General features: G+C 51.0%; 2 protein-coding genes across 2 annotated transcripts; both read right to left on the reverse strand.

Annotated features, from left to right (window-relative positions):
* Positions 1-770: 770 nt before the first annotated feature.
* On the reverse strand, positions 771-5,654 carry RNASEL (ribonuclease L; the record flags this gene model as incomplete). Its single annotated transcript, XM_082483682.1, has 6 exons — positions 771-906; positions 1,987-2,108; positions 2,882-2,999; positions 3,104-3,294; positions 3,716-3,804; positions 4,187-5,654. 6 exons carry the CDS (start codon positions 5,652-5,654, stop codon positions 771-773), a joined length of 2,124 nt encoding a protein of 707 aa, XP_082339808.1.
* A 9,554-nt stretch (positions 5,655-15,208) lies between these two features.
* On the reverse strand, positions 15,209-19,453 carry RGS16 (regulator of G protein signaling 16; the record flags this gene model as incomplete). The annotated part of the gene is made up of 5 exons (XM_082483576.1): positions 15,209-15,409; positions 15,676-15,842; positions 17,167-17,228; positions 17,921-18,022; positions 19,374-19,453. 5 exons carry the CDS (start codon positions 19,451-19,453, stop codon positions 15,209-15,211), a joined length of 612 nt encoding a protein of 203 aa, XP_082339702.1.
* Between the last annotated feature and the right edge of the window lie 296 nt (positions 19,454-19,749).

Consider the following 19,749-nt stretch of genomic DNA (forward strand, 5'->3'; position numbering starts at 1 on the left):
TGCCAGGGCAGAGGTTGCGCATTCCAGGAGGAACCGGTCCCTGCAGTCCCTTTGGCATCAGCGACCTTTTCCAGGTGAGTTAGGACTACTCACAGTAGCAGAGTTTTGTGGGATCATGCTCCTTACGTCTGTTCCTTGCGGAAACATCTCCTGCGTCCCCCAACAGAAGTCCTTTGGGTCCCAGCAGACTGGGCTGAGTGTCCTTCTACCAGAATAGAGGGATAACAAGCCAAGGGCAACTCTGCAGCCAGACCATTGGCTTAGGCATCTCATTTTCTGGCTGAAAAAGACTGAAAGGAGAGACTCCATGACTTTCTAGGGGTAGATGAGCGACTTATCAGGGCAAGCTGTAGGGAGTATTGGTCCTAGCAAGGAGTTCAAACTCTTTTTACTTTATCAGAGAGTCCCATGTTGCCCGGCAATGCCTGAGCTCTTCTTCTGCCTCCCAGAAGCGTTGGGTATGTGGGGGCTGTCCCACATCTCCCTGCTCTCCATAAAGGATCAGGACCTTGATCTCTGCCTCACAGATGGATAAGCCCAGAGGGACAGAGGTAGTCAAGGAGGGCCTGGGCTGGCGCTCAGCTTGGTTCCTCAGCAAACAATTCTGAAGCATCTTTCATTTCTTCATCTAAGTCCTCCATGCTCTGCCCTGCATATGCTCTCTTCCATCTCCTTACCCACCTTCTTCAACTCATTTGCAGATGAAGAAATAGGGAATAAATATAGACAGTGATGGTGGGATCAGACATAGTATATGAGGCAATGACATCCTACAGAGAAGGGTCTTGAATGTCTGCAAGGTGACTGTATTTGGGATTCCGGCGTAAACTGTTGTAAACATAAATGGTAAGTGCTGGGAAAACCTTCAAGAAATACTCAGCATAGTCTCCTATCATCTTGCTGATCCTGAAAGAGAACAAAACCAAAATGGGTTTTTAAAGCTTGCCGAAGGAGTCAAGTGTGCAGGATGCCCCGGTTCCTCCCTTGCAGAAAAAAAAAGCCATTCTAGAGCCTTTCTGAATAACATGGGATGCTTTCCTAGAAATCCTTGAGCTGTAACATTTCTATACCTTCCCTAAGCTCCTCAATCCATTTTTTTTTTCGCTGTTCCTCCAGCACTTCCATCTGCCTAATCCCACCTGCATTTTCACTGAAGAGCAGTGCCAGCCACCAGCATCAGCAAAACCATCACTAGGAGTTAACACCACCTCTAACCTCACATGGGAGTGCCCATGACTGTAGAGGGTTGGAGGCTCTGGCACCTCTTTAGGAGTCAAGACGACCTAACAGGATCTTCTTAACAGGACCAGTGCTTCCCGATCCCTGTTTCAAAGCACTTCAGCACGGTAAACATCAGCACTAGCAAGGTACATAAGGAGGCCAGTCCAGCCCAAACCACAACAGACCTGAAAACCTTCCTGGAGTTACGGCAAGAAACACCAGCCTGCAGGTAAAATAACAGCCCAGAAGGACACGTTCACGGTGTCTTCTGCTGTAGAGCCATGACCTGCCTTAGCTATCACAGATACCTCTCCAACCCACTGGCTGCTCTGCAAAGACAAGGGTGCAGAGGGAGCTTCCACCAGTTCTCTGAAGCTAGCTGCTGCTATCCCTCTGGAGCAGAAGGCTCTGGCTGAGGATTTTCATCTGTGGGAGGTGATCTGGAAGTCAGATTTTGATTCAAAATCTGAGGTCTAATCCTGTGAGCTGACTTCCTTTTCTTACCCTCAGAAAGATAATTGTGAGGGCTGACTCCAGACTGCTCGCTGCCGTGATGCACAATCTTTCACGCTCCATTGCGCTGCCAGAGGAGACAGCCCCTCTAACAAGATGAGCTTTAAAGGACTTTCTCCCACATCCCGGTTACGTTTGCCCTTCTGGAAAACCATCTGAAGAAGATTTTGCTCTCAAACTCACTGACACTTGCAGATACCCAGATGCTCCCTGCAATGCAACTGTGGCAGGGACAAGGATGTGAACGTGTACCTGCTATCTGGGTGTTCATCCAGGTTTCTCATGAGCCTCAGCAGGTCACTGACATTGTTGCTATATATGTATTGTCTTCCTTCTCTGGGGTTTTCCATGACAGCCAGAACACGTTTGTCAATCTGCAAAAAAAAAGCACGTAGATTATTCTCTTCCTTTCACACGCCACAAAAGCAGCACATCTACGTCCACTCACCACAGCCATTGCCTTTCTGCAGGGACATCATCTTGCATGGGTGAATCTTGTGACCCTTATAAGCGTGTTTCCCAACATGAGCAGAAGAGTTCGCTCTGCAGGGCACGCGTCATACAGACCCCCTGGTTCTGCTAAGTGTTTCCTCTCCTGCCTTGCCAAGGTGTGACACTTGTATTAGGACTGTCAACATGGCACCGGCGATTTTCACGCTTGCCTGGAGGGCAGGAGGGGGTCTTGATCCAGCTGTGCCCTTGAGAGGGCCACGCAGGCTGCCAGACTGAACCGAGACTGTCGGATCTCAAACGATGTAGCGTGGCTTTCCAGGTTGCTACCTGCCAAAGCAGGCCTGGTGTCACTGGTTTTGAGCCAATCTAACAAAACACTTTTCCCAGAAATTTGCTAACAAGAGCCAGAGGTCCTTGTCTTAAGGGGTCACCAACAAACACTCTTGAGGGTTTGCCAGCTAATTCTATAATGATCATCCTCTACTACCACCCTGGTCAACAGAGCTCCCTTTAGCATCAATGTCTTTAGGCTGGTGTATTTCGACTACATGGCTTAGCTTTAATTGTTTACCCCAGTTACCCGTATTTGTGTGGGGCTACTTTTTCCAGTTACAGTTTTAAACAGGGCCCAGGAAAAGCTTCTGCCTAAATGTCTAGCTCAAACCTCATATCAATCCAAAGAGAAGAGGATTACCTCCTTGGTCCACCTTGGATAAGGAGAACTTTTAAGAGCATTAAGAGCTCGATAGACGGCCTCTTGTTTGGGGACATCTTTGATTTTATTCCATATACTCTTCAGGAACTGGAACCTGCTGTGGAACGAGGAGCTTCGTTAGCTGCAACAGGACATCGTCGTTCCCAGTGCTACAGGCAAATCCCGTACCGAAAGCTTTTTCTTTCTACTCCCAGCACTTACGCCTGTTTGCTCCAAAAATAGGGATGCTTGCTCAAACCTTCCAAGCCTCGTTCATCATGAGAGACCAGGCAACGTACAAGGTCTAGAGCCTCCTCGTAATCTGGGGAATCAGCAGCCAAATCCTCGGTACTGACTTGCTGAAGGGGTTTCCTACCCCCTGTTAAAACATACAGCACGAGCCTGCTGAGGGCCTGCAAAGAAACACATCACTGCTCATGTGCCGGAGGCGTGAAACTTTTTACCAAATGGAAGAGGACTACTATTCCTAAATGAGCAGACTGCGTATGTGGACACACACACACAAGCGCCTATCGGTGTGCAGAAGTACACAAACACACACAAACACACACTTTGAAGCTGCGTGCACAAAGACAGAGGAAAGAGGCACCACAATGATGCTCACAGGGTATCTGTGGATATCCCAGCACCAGCCACAGCGTTGCATCCCAATCGCTATCATTCTTATGCAGTGTCTATTGTTATATGGGCTTTCCCCAAAATCAAGGTGGTTTCTAGTTGAGGATGCAGAAAGGCTCCCCTAGGATTCACAGCAACAGCAAACATCAGAGCGCCTGAAATTTTAAACCATACGTTGATTGGCAGGGAAGTTACCTCTAAATCTGAGGTTATAAGTTCTTTTTTGTCTTCAATCAACCTTCTTTTGTTATCAAAATCCGCCAAGTAAATTTTGCCGCCTAAATCTGAGGAAATAAGAAAAATTGTTAACAAATAATGGTGGAAAATCTTAATACAGTCTGTCACTGACTTCTGGATGGCCCCTTCTTTAGAAAACAAATCTCTGAAGAGATCTGCTGTGGGTTGATCTGTCTGCAAAGCCCTGGAAAAGAGGGCACATCTAATGAAACATTTAAAGTTATTCTGTTCACTCCTCTGTGGCTGTCTGCAAACATATCTATACTTAATCGAAGAGGAGAGCTAATGCCACAGACACCTCATTCTGCATAAATCCACCTGCACTGGTGTTTCATATCTGGTTTTTACAGGCAGCTATGAAGCATATTCTTCTCTAAACTACAGGCAACAGGAGAGCAAGATGAATGCATTGAGAAACCAAAAGATAACCTATCAAAAAGTTGCTGGGATGCAGATCTCGGTGAGCAAATCCAAGGGAGTGCAGCTCTCTCACTGCCTGGAAGATCATCCTCACGGCATCTTTGTAATCATTTTGGTCTTTTGGTTCCTGCAGATGTTCTTCAAGGTTTTTCTCCCAGAGAGGGAAGCACAAGTACATGTAGCCTCTTGCCTTCTCAAACTGGAAGAGCTTCAGTAGATGTTTAGAGTTACCACATTGTTCGAAGAACCTTTTCTCTTTGTCACCCTCTGTACTGCGGCTTATCCTTACTGCTACCTCTGTCTCATCATAAAGCCCCAAGTAGATGCCACCCTGAGAAGTGTTCCGAATTCTCTGCTGGATGTATTGAAATGTCTTCAGTTTGCCAATCATAGGGCGATACATTTTATAAAGTTTTTTCAGCTGGTCTCTCCAGCGTTTGCTGTTTGGCTCCCAGTCTTCAAGAGTGTCTGGAACAAACGTGGCATTATATTGGCGAAGAAGACGTGCCATCTTATGAGCTCGGTTCCTATTCGCAACAGCGATGAGGTTCCCCACATCAGTCCTTGCTTCTTGTTCACACAACAACTTTGCTATATTTTCATCATTTTTCTCTACAGCCACCATCAGAGCTGTGTTGCCCTGCTCATCTGCATCATCAATATCTATTTCACCCTTCTCCAGTAAAGCTTTCACCAAGTCTAGGCTCTGCATTTCAACAGCTAGGATGAGGGCAGTTTTCCCACATTCATCTTTGCTGTTCACATCAACACCACGGTCCAGCAGGAAATGGCCTATGGAGACTGTTGACTCGTATATTTCCTTGTCAGAAACCTTCCTGTGGGAATGCTCCTTCTTGAGGGCATGGATCAAGGCATTCCTATCTTTGTTGTCACAAATGTTCACATCAGCCCCCATGTCTTGGACAAGAGTTTTTACAACCGAGAAGTGGCGCTCCCTACAAGCATCCATCAGTGCTGTCGCACCTCCTTTGTGCAGTTTCGCTTTCTCCTCATTAACTGCCCTCCTCAAATTCACTTTTGCTCCTTTGCTATACAGGAATTTCAAGGCTTCCTCATTCCCATACCATGCAGCCTCCATGAAAGCTGTGAAGCCATTATCATCATGATCATTAATGTCTACGCCACAGTCAAGAAGGAGCTTCAGCACATTCACGTTTCCCACTACCGCTGCCTCAATAAATGCAGTGCCACCGTTGTCCTTCCTGGCATGTGGACAAGCACCCTTGTCTAGCAGAAGCTGGACCAGTTCTTCATCGTCAGTTTGCACAGCGCTCTGCAGTGGTGTCCAGCCACTTTCTGCTTTGGAGTTCACATCCGCCCCGTTCTTCAGAAGCTCCAGCACAGCTTTTCTATTTCCGTTCCTCACAGCAGCATTTAACTTGAAGGCAAGGTCTTCTGCTTTCTCCGTGCTGGAAGCGGTAGATGCCTCCCGCTGGCTGTGAGCTGTGGGCTCCATGACGGTTGGATGGAGGGGTCTGTACCTCAGATGTTCTTCACCTGAGCCCAGGGATCCCACCAAAGAATGGGAGAGGTGCTATGCTCAGTGCCTTCGTTGTGGGGATGCTCTGGGTTTGGTTGACGAAACACGCTAGGAAGGATACGCTGCTATTGTAAGGGCTTCCTGGTCTTCACCTAATTAATAAACAGAAAATCTTGTTTTATTAGACTGTGAAACCTTGCCGTTTACATTTGATGTCCTGCAGACCTGTGTGAGGGGCAACTAAGTACAGCGATGCCAGTGCCAGCCGAGAGCTAAGGCTGGTGAGAAGCACAACTTTAGCACTCACACAGACATACTGTTGTCCCTCAACAGGGGTTTGGGTTCGTGCCCTGTGCACAGGAGCCAATGAGCACACAGAGCCAAGGTCCACCTTCTAACCTTTAATGCAGTTCTGTACAGAAAGAAGTGCCAGGCGATAGTTCGCAAAGCTAGCACACCTCTTCAGAGGGGTCACAGGTTTTTATACGGTTTACAACAAAGAAAAGTTGAGCAAAACTTGTTCATTGGTCACCTTTCGATTATATAACTAATGCCCTTCTGCACACGCTCCAATTAGTGGCTAGTTCATTATGCAGAGGCGGTCTGACAGCAGCACGTAAGGTGTGATTGCTACCATGCTAATTAGTCTTACGTTACCTTAGATTACTTTCGGGCAACCCTCCTTGCTCCGCTCCCAACCCCCTAGTCAAGAGGTCTTTGTTGGCATTAGTTCATCCCTGTGTTAACTTGTGTTATCTTGTTGTGATTCTTTACTTTGAGGACCACAATTTGCACCCATCACGTTCGCTTGCTTGTTCATGGTCTCAGCACTAAGAGCAGCCCGGGCAGATGGGGCAGGGGACAACCCAAGATGTTCTTGCTACAAATGTTATCTCAGTTTTATTACAGGTTACCTAATAAGACAGCCACTGGGGATGTTTTCAGGTGGAGAACAGAGCAGGCATGTAGAGATAGGCATTCCCCTCCAGTTTTGGATGGCAGCCGCACACACGGTCCAGGAAAGTCCCTGATCCAATACCTGGAATGAGACAGAAAGCCAACCTTAATCCCTCCTGCCTCCATAGGCAATTGGGAGGCCCTACCTGACCAGAAGCCCTTCCTAAGCTTTTCAGGACATTAAGAGGTCAATCAGGTAGGACCTGATCTATCTATATGTATCTAGAAAAGCTAGAACTCCAATGCCCATTTTCCTGACTGCAAAGGCTGGTTCAAGGGACCAGTGCTTTCAGGAGTCACTGTCTGACAAGCTGAACTGGAAATAAATTGTCTAAGCAAATCAGAAAAGGGACAGAGAAGTCTTAAGGTATAAAGCGAAAGTACAAATTCACACGAATTTACCTTCAAGGAAAGCCAAGGACCATTTTGTGGATTGTTTCTCCCCCCGCCCAGCAGGAAATGAATACCCTATTTGATTGATTTAGATGCATTTCATTTCCTTGCAGCAACTTCTATGCCTTTTGCCACATATATATATATATATATATAAAAAAAAAAAGAAAAAAAAAAAGAAAAAGTTACTTTCCTGGCTGGAAAAGCAACACAGCATCTCCTGGGCACCGTGGGGCTCAAATTCCTCACCCCCGTCGGGAAGGCAGGGGTTTACGCGCCTTCCTCCTCCTCTGCCGAGCGGCCGTGAACTGCCCCAGGAAACGTTTGAACTTTTCTGTCCCATCCCACTGGCTTTTGGCCAGATCTGCTTCGCGTCTGCACGTGACGTGCAAAGTTCACGCAACCCTGCCCGCCGTCACCCGCCACGGCCACCCACCACGGGAAGGGGAGGAAGGGGTCCCTCTGCCCGGCCTGAAACACTGCCACTGCTTAAAACGCCTTCAAAAAGCCGGGGAACGGCTTTTCTCAGCAGCTGCGCTTTCCCCGCGACTTCCCAGCAAGCGTCCCAAAAACAATATTTGCTTCCCAGCAAAGCCTGCCACTATATGCTGTCCCTTCCCGGGAAGAAAGCAGCCCTTGGGAGCATTTTATCCACTTTGTGGAGGGATGCTGGGGTTTGGGGTTTTTGGGGGTGGGGTGGGGTTGTTTGGCGACTTTTTTTTTCCAGCACACAGCGGAGAGGTCGGGAGCGAAGTGCTCTCCCCACACAGTCGTGTGTCGTGTCCCCCCCTCCCCCCCCCCCGCAGACCCTTTTTATAAACCTGCGCTCAGCAGTGGCTCAGCAGCAGCTCAAGGCACAGAGACATTAAATGCGCCGACACAGGGGTTTGCTGTTTGGGTTTGGCTTTGGGGGGGGATGGACGGGGGGGGGGGGGAGTGTGTTTGTTTTTTTTTTTTAATTTATCTCAGGCTTTTCCTCACCTTTTGGTATATCCATCCACAGGAGGAAACTAGCCACTCTGCTAAATTTCACCCAGGGAACCACAGAGCTCCAGGTCCGTTTATACCGCAGCCGGCGTGTTCCTACCCTCACCCCACGCTGGCCAGCAGGCAGCTGCCCGCTGCCCCGGCACCAGCCTCCTTGTAGGCAGCTCTGGGCAAACACAGTGCCGCCTGAGAAAGCCCCGTCCTCCGGCCCCTTCCCATCCGCCTGCGAAGCCTGTGCAGGAAATACGTGGAGGAACCCAGGCTGTGACGTGCCACCCGGTTTCCCCCGCTGCTCTGTAACTTTAAGAGCATCTCGCCGGGGTGCAGAACCTCCCCAGCCACCTCCGTGCCAGCTGCAAGACTCGGACCACCCTTGAAATGGGGCTGAAACCACACCGGGTGAATCACGCCGGGCTTTCCGCGGTGTGTTGGTACACGCACAAATTGGGCATCCACGTGTGCGCACGGAGACGTGGCTGGATGCAAACAGGAGGGCATGAATGCAGAAAAGCACACCCTTAGAGGGGTGCACGGGGGCAGTCCCGCGCGTGTCTTACACGCATATCCAAATCTGTGTGTATTCTGCATTGCTCGCTCACATCCGCATGCCAACATTCACAAATGTGTTCACAACACTCACAAATGCTCTGAAAAGCTCTGCCTGTGCAGGAGTCGCATCTTTGTACCTAACCGTCATATTGAGCTTTCCCACAGCACGCAGCGCATCCGCAAGGTCTGGGAACGTCCCGCAGTCTCTGGATGGAGTTTCACAGAGTTTGTGTTGCCACAGGAGACCTCGACACAGCCCCACAGGGACAAAGACCGTGAAAACTCAGGGAACAATCTCAAATCACTGTCAAGAACCCATTTTAATTCACAGAAATCTACTGAACTCAACAGCATCCGTCCCGGTTTGACCAGAGCTGGGGCTCTAACTGCCAGTGTTTAACGTCCTATTTGCGGGCTGGAAAAGAGACAAACAAGCAGAGCAGGGGCACGTCACAGGCTCAGAACCAGCAATAAAGACATCCAAAAAAAATAAAAGTCGGTGTTACAATACATAACAATATCACAGCATCCAGCTACCCAAGTACAAAAGCCCTGTTCAGCTTGCTGATTTAATTAAAGTAGTTCAGTTTCTTATGGTGGGAAGATGAAAAACCCTGGGACGGTAGGAACCCAAACCCTAGGATGGTAGGAACCCAAACCCTAGGATGCTAGCTAGGAACAAGGTGTTTGCAACCGGCAGGGCTGTGGCAGAAGTATCCTGTGCCCGCACGCCAGCAAAGAAGGATTTGCTGGTAATGCTCTCCCTGTCTCTCATCCCTGATTCCAACTGCTTTCCATACAGTCATGCACAACAGCGTAAGTTCAAACTCTTCAGTCTCTGTGACAGGCAGTTTATGGGGAATAGAAGGGCCTCAAAGGTTTGTAAAGCATGGGAGTCAGAGCTCCTCTCCACAACCATTCCTGTAGCCTCCGGGCTATGTCGTTCCTGCTGTATTTGCGCTTCTACAGAGTCCTTATTTGCCCCCACTGCACACAGGGACTCGGGAGATGAGCCGCAGAGACAGAGCCAGAAGGAGAATCAAGGGCACAATTAAGGAAATCTTCCTTTTCCTCCATCCTGATGGACCTACACCCGTTTTGCAACCCATCCCCTGAGACAACATCTCCAAGCATCCACACCCTGGCTACCAGCTACAAATAAACATGAGCTAAAACGCAGCAGCAAATTTGCCTGCCAAAGTCAAAATAATTTTTACAGTAGCTATGAATAGTAGGATGGCTTTTTTCTTCATGTTCCCTCCACTTGCTTCCTCATTATATTTCCAAATGGGAATGTCCCAGGGTTTATATGCTTGGCCGCGCTGATGTGACTTTCAGTGTTGGAACACAGCCCTGGAAAATAGTCTACGGAAAGATGCGATTTAAACACCGGCAGGTGATGCTATCCATGCAGGAGCATCAACCACATTTTGCTTTGCCGTGGAGCATTTTTACATTTTTAACCTGCACTTGCTAGCCTTTAAGGCTGCTGCTCGATCCTCATTATCACAAAAAAAAAAAAAAATACAAAACGAAACAAAAAAAAATGCAACCCCCCCAAAAAAAACCCACAAACAGAACATCTGCCAGCAGGAGCGGGCTGGGAAGAAGAGGTGAGGGCGACAGCAAGGCAGGCAGGGACCTCACCAAGCAGAGCACTGTGTCGCAGCCCCTGGGCAAGGAGAGCAGGGCGCATCCATTGAAGGCATCCCAGATCAGCCAAAATAGGCCAAAGAAGGAGGCAGGCTGGGGACCTGAGCTTAAATGCATCTCCCGCGCAGCGGAGGCCGTTCCCCAGCAGCGTTTCTCCTGGCTGGTTCTCATCCCCTCCTTCTCCCTGCAGGCTGAGCCCCGGTTGCAGCTGCACCATGCCAGAGATGCCCTCCACCACAGGGACCCCAACCCCGCAGGGGCAGGAGGGCTGCAGAGCCCGGCGCTGCCCTCAGAGCCCCGGCAGTGTCAGAAAGCCTGAATATTATCATTGATTTTTGATGGGGTTCCCAAGGCACCCTGGGGGTGAGGATCCCCGCGCGCAGCCGGACCGGGTTGGCAACCTCGGCATTTAGCTTGCACACGCAGCGGGAGGGACACGTGCGGTACGGAAACACATCACCCGGGATTTCTGGGGCTTTATTCGAGGCCGAGGCCTTGAAGCGAAAGCCGCAGGGCGGGAAGCGGTGCGATCCGGCTGCTCCCTCCCCCGCCGGCTGGCACAGGGGCTGGCGCAGCGCCGCAAAGCGCTGGGTGAGGCGTTCGCGGTCTTGGAAATGGCTCAGTGCATCCCCTTTGCTGGTGAGCTTCCCTCAAAAGTGTATTTCAACAACCTTTTACAGCGTTTATTTGCAGGCTGTCTTTAAAAAAATATGAAATCCTGGATGTACACATATACGTATTTGCCTGCATAGGTGTGTTGTTACACATGTGCATTCATTGCATTGCACATAACAGAATGCATCCGTACACCTGTACATGCACTTCCACCTGCCCAAATACATGACTTCGTGGGGCCACTCGTGCATGCACGTACATGCCCTAAAGCTGCTTGGTCCTGCCAGAGCAGGGACACCCCCGGCCGCAGGAGGAGAAGGGACGGCTGAGTGACGATGCCACCCCGCCAAGCTGCCGCTGGGAACACGCCGGGTCCCAGGGCAGAGGGAAACGGGTTGGGTTTTTTCCACCAAATACATCCACCCCCCATCCCGGCTCATGGAAACCTGGCCCCGGAGCAAGTATGTGTCACACCCCAGGGGGAAGGGGGGGGAACCAGCGCCAGTCCTCACGTTTGCTCCCCGGAGCTCAAATCTCTGCTGCTTCCAAATTCGCAGCCTCCGCCCTGGGAAACTTCGGTTGTGGTTTATTGGAAGCAACCGCAGCCGGCCGTGCCCAAAGGCGGTCGCGGAAAGCTTTGGCTCCTCTTTCTCAATGTTGTTTTGTGAGTTGGGTTTTTTTGTTGTTTTTTGTTGGTTTTTTTTTTATCGTCCCAAGGCTTTAAAGGCTTTGCTATATTACCACTGGGATTTGCCAGCAATCGCAGGGCTCACGCTGGACACAAGTACGGTTTTATTGACCGAGTTTTCTCTTTGGGAAGCATCTCAGGCTTGTAGCGATGAAGCTACGCTGCAAATGGGATACTCCAGTATCAGCTGAGAAGGCCGAGGGCTACCGCCGAGGCTGAGACTCAGCCTGGGCCACCCGTTTCCACGCATGGTGCATCAAGAATGGAAGTGGCCTCAAATTTCCTTCTAAAGAAAGTTCGAAAAGACTTTCATTCTAAATCCTTTTTCACTTTTTTTTTTTTGTTGGCCAATTTAAATGTTCTTTTAAATGGAAAATCAGTTTTAAATTAAGTTCAAGGCATGTAGGACAAAATATCCATTTTGGTTTTTAGTTAGAAACTGCAGTTAAAAAAAAATAAATCATGATTTTGTTTCTATCTGCTTCTAGACTGTTTTGCTGCTCTTTCATGCCAGATAATTTCAATATTTCCTGGACACCCTTCAGCTCATTTCTTCCCTCTGACATGCACTGAGATCAGGTATACATGCAGACTGCTGCGATTCCGAACTGTCTGCCTTGTAAAACAAGGGCACGCTTAATGAAACAGTGAATAAAAGATAAAGGGCAGTTTAAACTACCTTCCTCCAGCTAGGGGGATGACAGTTGTAGGGAATAGGGAAGGAGAAGAGATGATGTATTTTACAACGAACGATGATCCTTGGACTCTGCCTGGCTGTATTAGAAGAGACATAAGGTGTCGTTATAGATGCAGTTGCTCGTAAAAAGCTTTTTAGTGGCAGAGGCTGGCTTGTGCTAATCGCGATACCTCGGGACTGAGTTACAGTCACCTGTGATGCCAGCTCCTCCATGGCAGTCCACTCACGCTCTCCTCCGCTGACGCAGGCCAGTTAATTTTGGCTTCCAAAGCACGCAATAAGTAGAAAGAAGACAACGTAAAAACATGTTTTGTTTGGTTTTTATTCGGAGCATTAGCATGTCTGTGCTACACTTGGATGCTCCCCTCCCTGCAGGCAGCCCTCCAGTGCTCCCCTGGTCCCTGGAGGTGCAGACGTCACCCCATCATCCCCCTCAAAGCATCCCGTAGGGACACAGGGGACTGCTCAGACCTCGGAGACAGCACCTGCTGCAACAGAGGTAGGATGGTTTCTGATATCCCCTCTAGAGCCAAATACTTCCCCCCGTGTAAATGAATTCAGTCATCAGCTGAGTTATCGATAACAGTCAAATATTATTTATGACCGTCACTCAAAAGCGGTTTTTGCTAACTTGAATCCTCCTGTGCTTGTAAGAGACCGGTGTCTTACTGATATTAAATAAGTATTGGGAACTGCCGTCCTGTAAAGTGCTCAGCAAATGGTGAACAATACAACCAGTACTGAACACCCTGGCAATTAATAGTAAAAACTTAACTTCTGCTCTCATTCTTGCTGTGAACTGTGCATTTCTCTTCAGTCAGCCAAATACCATGAAGCTTTACTGTTCACAAGTCTTCCTCTTCTGTTCCTGACATTGCAACTTTTAAAGCGACTGTAAATGCCCCTCGAGCCATCCAACACAGGCACCTTTCTTTAGTATGCTGTGCAAGTCATCCAAAATTACAATGTAAAACTTAATTGAAAGCCCGCAACCAAAAAAAACACCCCATGTTGTCATAGGATTTTCCTCTTTACATTTTATTTTATAATGACAATATTGTGTTAGTAATGAAAACAGACCATTGTGCGTCGTTCACTTCAGTAACACAACGAGGGTGGTTCCAGTTGTAAAAATAAATAATAAATAAGAAAACAGCTAAAATCTCCCTGTAAACGCAGCCAGGACCCACCGAGGCTCAGAGGTAGAACCAGGATGGGGAAAGTGGAAGAAGACTCAAAGCAACATCCCCAAACTCTTTCACGGTCCCTTGCTCTGCTCAAACAGCCGCGAAAAGTCCCAGCGAACCTGTGCTGCGCCCGATGTTGGGGGGGTGGGGGCAGCAAAAGACGGTTCCCTCAGCAAAGAGTGATTACCAGCAGGATAAGGACCTCCAGTTTTGGTCTTTAGGGGCAAATGGAGGTACGTGTGGCAGCCCCAGGCTGTATCAGTAGGAAATTATGCTGGTGGCACGTTGCCCGTGACCCAGCACTGGTGGGCTCCCCATCACCCACCCACCCGGCTGCTGGCACTGGATCCACGTTTTCCAGGCGGACTGTGGGACCCAGAAATCTCTGCTCAGAGGGGCTTTCTGAAGAGCTCACCCCACAGGTCTGAGCTGATGAGAGGTACTGCCGCCCCCCCCCCCGAGACACCGCATTCATGGCACACATCGGTGTTTCGCTTGGCTCCCCAGGTTTCTGCTGAAGCGCTGTGGCTCCAGACTGGTTTCACTGGCCAAGGGAACACCAAATGCAATTTTAAACCAGGGGAAAGCCCCAGGTTTCCTCTCCCGTGTGTTTAAAAAAAAAAATAAGTTTTCAATAGTATCACTCACCAAAGTGCATGTGTTACATCACTATTCTCTGTCTAGGACAAAGTGCAAGCCTATGTGCCGAGATGCTGTCCACGAAGCTCCATTTAAGGGGAGAAAGGAAACAGCAGGGACTACGAAGCATCTTTTTACTGCCATCAGCGGCAGTAGAAACCTGCTGCCTTGGACTCCTCCAGCAGCCCTGCCGGACTGCAGCTCTCGCTGCTGCTATTCGCGTCGTACCTCGCTCCACGGTCATGTTACACATCTGTCTGGCCAACCCTCTTTAGTTATTATACAGAAAAGGTGGGAGGCATGCTAAGTGCTACAATATCTAAAATAATTTAATTTACAAGCTCCTCAGAGCAAGTGACGTGCGTATGCTTTGAGCAGTGCTCTTTTAATAAATATAGGTATAATAATAATAATAATAATAATAATAATAATAATGATAAAATAAATAACAATAATAGTAATAAAAAGTTATGCAATCTAAAGGTCACATAGCTTAAGTGAGGGATGAAAACGTCGCTCCTAGGGATAGGCTGTACTGGAAGAAGGTGTAAAGCTTTGATGCAGAGCACGCCTGGGAAACGGCAGAATAAGGATCTCAGGATCAGGAGAAGACAGGCGCAGGGTCCCTCTGGCTGACAACACCACGTAGTCTTTGAACTTTTATTCTGGCCATTCCCTCGTAGGAAAAGCCCTGCTGGCAGGTCTGGGGTGGTTGCTCCGGGCACTGCGGGAATTGCAGGCTGCTGTGCCGGCTCTGCAGCCGGCGGCTGATGCTGCAGGTCAGAGGCAGGGTCCTGAGAGCAGGAGAGAGCTCTCCCGTTACGGATGCTCAGGGGAATCCGGTCTCTTTATCCCGGGCTTGCGACTCAAATCCGGTTTCTTTCTGTCCCTGCGGAGGCGCAGGTCTCTGGCCGTGCTGCAAGGGGAGGCATCGGGCACATGCTGGCACGTGAGCCATTTCCACCCGCTCCGTTCCTCCGGGGAGGGAGGACCTCTCTTCCCAGCAGCTCAGTGAGAAGCAGAAGTTCTTGAGATCCTGAGGATCCTCCTAAAATGCCAGGACTTCGACCGAAACCCCGCCGTGCAGACCTCAGCCCTCACAAACCGTCTCTCAGCCTCTGCCTGGTCCCCCGGCTCGTCCCCCCGCAGTGGAGACGGGTTTGGGTCAGGTATGCGACCGCTTGCTGATGCCGCGGCTGGTGGCCTGCTTGGTCATGTCCTGGTAGGAGGCGGACTTCAGGAACCGGGGGTAGGAGTCCTTCTCCATCAAGGTGCGGGTCTTGGCCTGGGCTTCATTGAAGCATGCGGAGGTGGCACCCGAGAGGTTCTTCCGGGTGATCTCCCTGGTTTCGTGGTCGATATTCACCTGCAAGGAAGCACCGTCCACAAACATTAACTTGGCATTAAATCCCCTCCCATGGGGGGAGAAAAACTGTTCTCTACATCTTCAGATGAGGGGGAAGATGCTGGCCAGCCTTTATATCTCTTCATGTTAGTAGACCACACGAGGTTAGAAATGAAAGCTCCCATGAACAAGAGCACATTTTCCCACTTTCATAAAACCCAACAGGATATTTTATCTCTTTCCCGCCCAATTTGATGCCACAGGACAGAGGCAGAAAATGCTCTCACCTCCCTGGGCGCCTCACTTTGGACAAACTCCTCGAAGATCCTGTTGGCTTTGGAGGCCAGCTTGGTTTTCGACCGGGTCTTTTTGAAGTCCTCGCACGCCAGCCAGAAGTCAAGGTTCTCCTCGCTGAACTCTGTCTTCAGGAAGGTGTGGAATGCCGTCACCCCACCTGGGGAAGGGAGGGAAGAGCAGTTTACAAGGCAGAAGGTGGGGGTGGAAGAGGAGGGTGGCTGCCATGCGCAGCGCTGGGAGCTCAGACCATGACATCTGCAGATTTCCTTTCCCTCCGGGCAAATTCCACCCTCTGAGACGCTGCTAATTGGCCTCTAGACTCCAATAAAATCCTTTCCCACAGACAAGTAATCCTCTGGTTTTATTTATCTGACCTTTCTGTAATGAGGCTTCAGAGTATTTTCTTTACAGCTTCGGAAAAGAGCTAATTCTACCTAAGGAGAAATCCACTGAGGTATCAGGACATCTGCAGGAACCAAGCAGCGGCGGCTTTATTTTTATTTCTCAGCTGAGATCTAAGGGGAACGAGATGCCGAGGAATATGGGAGAGTAATTGCAGCAAGGATTCCAGGGCTGCGGGCATGTATTAAGTTACAAAGCCGGAGATGTTCGTTAGCCATCACGGCACGTGAGGAAGGCTGGAAAAAAAAAATAAAATACGCCTAGCCCCAAACTAGCACTATGGAAGGACTTTCTCTTGCTGTGGAATAGCTTTTAAGGTAGACAGCTACTTTTGTATTAAATTTTGGCACTTCTACTCTTATGTACTTGCTGTAAAACCCGGCGTAAGGAAGCGATTACGTGTGAGACTCCAAAAGAGGTTCCCTCTCTGGGTCTGGAGGTACTGTCCGCATGTGGGAAGAGGGAGACAGCGCCTTAGGGGAACCCTGTGCATCACCATACAGATAGCAAATATTGGAGGGGGAAATGGCTACATGTAACCCAGTAAAGCAGCTGAATTCCTTCTCCTTGTGGAAGAGCCACCGCCGGAGGCACAGGACAGACAGACAGAGGGCAGCAATGCAGTTTTTTGAGCAACGAGCAACAAAAGCCTGCGAGGAGGTGGCTGCGTTGCCGTGCAAAGGACAGAGAGCAGACACGGTGCCTTCTCCTGAGCGTGGAGAAAGGGACCATCAGGGCATGGCGTGACATTCTCCCTGATGGACTGCTGCGCACGGGATGCCCACGATGATGCTCCTATCCCAAGGCAGCAGCAAGGCATTGCAAGGCTGCGCTTGGGCCCCCCAAAAAACACCCGGCCAGAAGAAAAGGGTACAGCTTCGCAAGCCAGGCAATGAGCCCCACGCATCGGCTCCGTCAGGGCAGGAAAAGGGGCAACTTTCTAATTCCTAAACCACCTCATTTGAGGAAGAGACAAGATGTCGTACACTGGCTGCAAGTGTACAGTCACCCCGTTGCTCACCGGCAGCATGTTTGTCCTACACCCTTTCACCAAGAGAAGAAAACAAGATCCTACTCACTTTTACTCTTCAGGAGCTGGTCGAAGGACTCCCTCCACTCGAGTACCTCTCGTGAGGAGTCTCTGGAAAAGACAAAAGGACGTAAGGCTCGCTGTCCCGCCGAGAACACTTCTCCTGCCTCGCGGCGAAGGATGGGAGCACTTCAGTCAAGCAGCCTCATTAACGGGAGAGAGTAAAGAAGGGAAGCAGCGGCATTCGGTAGGAAACCAAAGCGAGACCCCAGTATCCGTTACCTGTGCGCTCTCTTGCCTTTCTCCCTTTCTTTTACCTTCCCCGACGGCTCACCAGACCTCAGCTCCATAGTACAGGTTTGGCCAGGTAGCTTCTCTAGAGGATACTCAAAGGAGCCCTTTTCTGCCGATACAAGCCCAGCGGAGCCTCCTCTGCAAGAAGATGCCTTGCCTTCTGCAGCCGTATTTAGTATTTTGTTTTTAGTGCTGCCTTCCTTCCCTGGGGGTCCCAGGCACTGGTCAGAGACACCAGGAATTGCGGGTGCCCTCTGAGTTTCTGGCCTATTGCTAAGGACCTGCGTTCTGGTGCCTAATGCCAGAGCATCAGTTCCCCAGTCTGATTTTATAACTGGCGGAGCTGGGAGGTGATCCGCCTTCCCTGCCTGCCGGGGTGGGACTGTGGGGAGGGCGAGCTGCGTTTTGTCTTCTCTGCTGCGCAGATGGGCAGGAGCATCCCCAGGGACAGCCTGGTCCATGGGGACCTGTCCCGGTCTGAACTTGGGACACGGTACCGCTTGGCTTACCTCTGCCTGGAGCCCAGCTGCAGCTTGCTGGAGGTCCCGATCCTGTGTCCCAGCTCTGGTTTATGAAGCAGGATCCCTAAACGGGTCTTCAGATCCTTGGCTCTGGAAGGGAGGAAGGAGAGAGGTGGGACTGCTGGAGCATCGCACTGCTGCCGCCACCCCCCCACCTCGCAGGGGCTGCACCCCACGGACATGAAAAAACTCAGAGGGGCGGCCCTCGGTCCTCAGCTTCAGCTGCTTCTTTGCCTTCTGATGAATGAAGTAAATGCTCCCCCAGTTGCTTTTTCTGCTCCCTGGCAACCACGCTCTGCAGTGCGTTAAGCCCAGGGGACCATTTCCTCCCGCTCGCTTCCCAGGTAGCGCCGCATGCATTTATAAAGCATGGCGAGTTTTTCCTCTGGGGCAGATAGCAGAGCAGCTGCTGAGTGCCCAGCTGGAGCCCCCGCAGCCCCCCCGGCTCCCTGGAGCTAACCTGGCTCCTTATCCTGTGTTCCCCCCCCCGCCAGCAGTGCTCCCAAAGCACTGGAAAAACACAGCAATTTCTTTCTGCTCAGCAGAGCGGGAGCATCTCCCTGCTGTGAGGCTGCTGCAGCAGGGCGAATGCTCCCCTGCTTTTTTGGTTGGTTGGTTGGTTGGTTTTGGGGAGGGAGGGGTGCCCCTGAGTCACCAGGAGCCGGCCACCACGCCGGGGAGATGGCTGCGCTCCCCGGTGTCACCATCCACCTACCCCATGCCTTGGAGACCCGGCGAAGCCGGTGGCAGCACGATGCTCCTGTGACCAGAGCCCTCTCTGCGAGAGCTCGGGAGGCGGCTGCCTGTCACCGCAGCTCTGCGGCGGTGACAGCACGGAGGCACCTCCCTGCCGGGAGGTCTCTGCGGCAATACGGCGGGAGCTGCTGCTACTAAATCGGCTCCTCTCCCCGGGGTCCCCCCGAGGCAGCCCGCGGCCCCGCTGCTATTTGTGTGCTGCGGCTCATTCAGGCATCCCAAGGCGCTCGTACAAAAATAAGTGTTTAAATGTCAAGCCGGCAGCGTGGGGCTTTGTAGCCGTGTTTGGCAGGAGGAGCAACATGTCACTTCACGTTTTGACCGTGTTGACAAAAATAGTCCTGCTGCTGTCAACCTGAAGCAAGTTCTGCAGGGACGGAGCCAGAGAAACCACCCCCGTGTGTCTGTACGCCCGGGCACAGGCAGGGCAGCCCCATCCAGCCTCCTCTGCCTCTGCGGGTTTTACCTCTGTGCTCCCCTCCTGGGGAGCAGAACGGATGCAGCCGAAACAAATCGCTCGGGCCATCCCTCGGCTGCGTGTTTCTGTGCGGTCTGCGCCCCAATTTCTACCCCAAACATCACGGCCGCAAGCAAGCAGAGGCTGGCCCAGCCGCTCCGAAGTCAGGTGCGTCTTTTCCGGCTAACCCTCCGCATCCCAGAACTGCGGTGTGGCGAAGCCCCTTACCTTTCCAGGCAAGTGATGGGGAGCGTGGCTAACCCCCGGCACATGCTGAGAGCTGGGCACCCAGGCACCCAGCAACCCATCGGGTCCTTACGGCGGCGGCAGGGGCGCGCAACGGGCGGCTGCGGCACCACCTGCGCCCACGGCCGTGTGCTGTCGGCTGGAAAAGCGGCGAGGAGCCGCGCTTTATATCGGGTGGGAGGCGGGAGAGCTGGGAGGGGGGACCCGGCATCGCTCCCAGCCTCCAGCCAACCAAAAGCTGCTCTGGCAGCACCCGGCGAAGATAACGGCTTAGGTAGGTTTTCTTTTGTGCTGTTACAGGAAGGGGGGGGAGTGGGAGGCCCAGGCTTGTCCTTGAGCATCACAGTCATAACTGCTT

Source organism: Vanellus vanellus (assembly GCF_965231255.1).
Source record: "Vanellus vanellus genome assembly, chromosome: 5".
NCBI lineage: Eukaryota > Metazoa > Chordata > Aves > Charadriiformes > Charadriidae > Vanellus > Vanellus vanellus.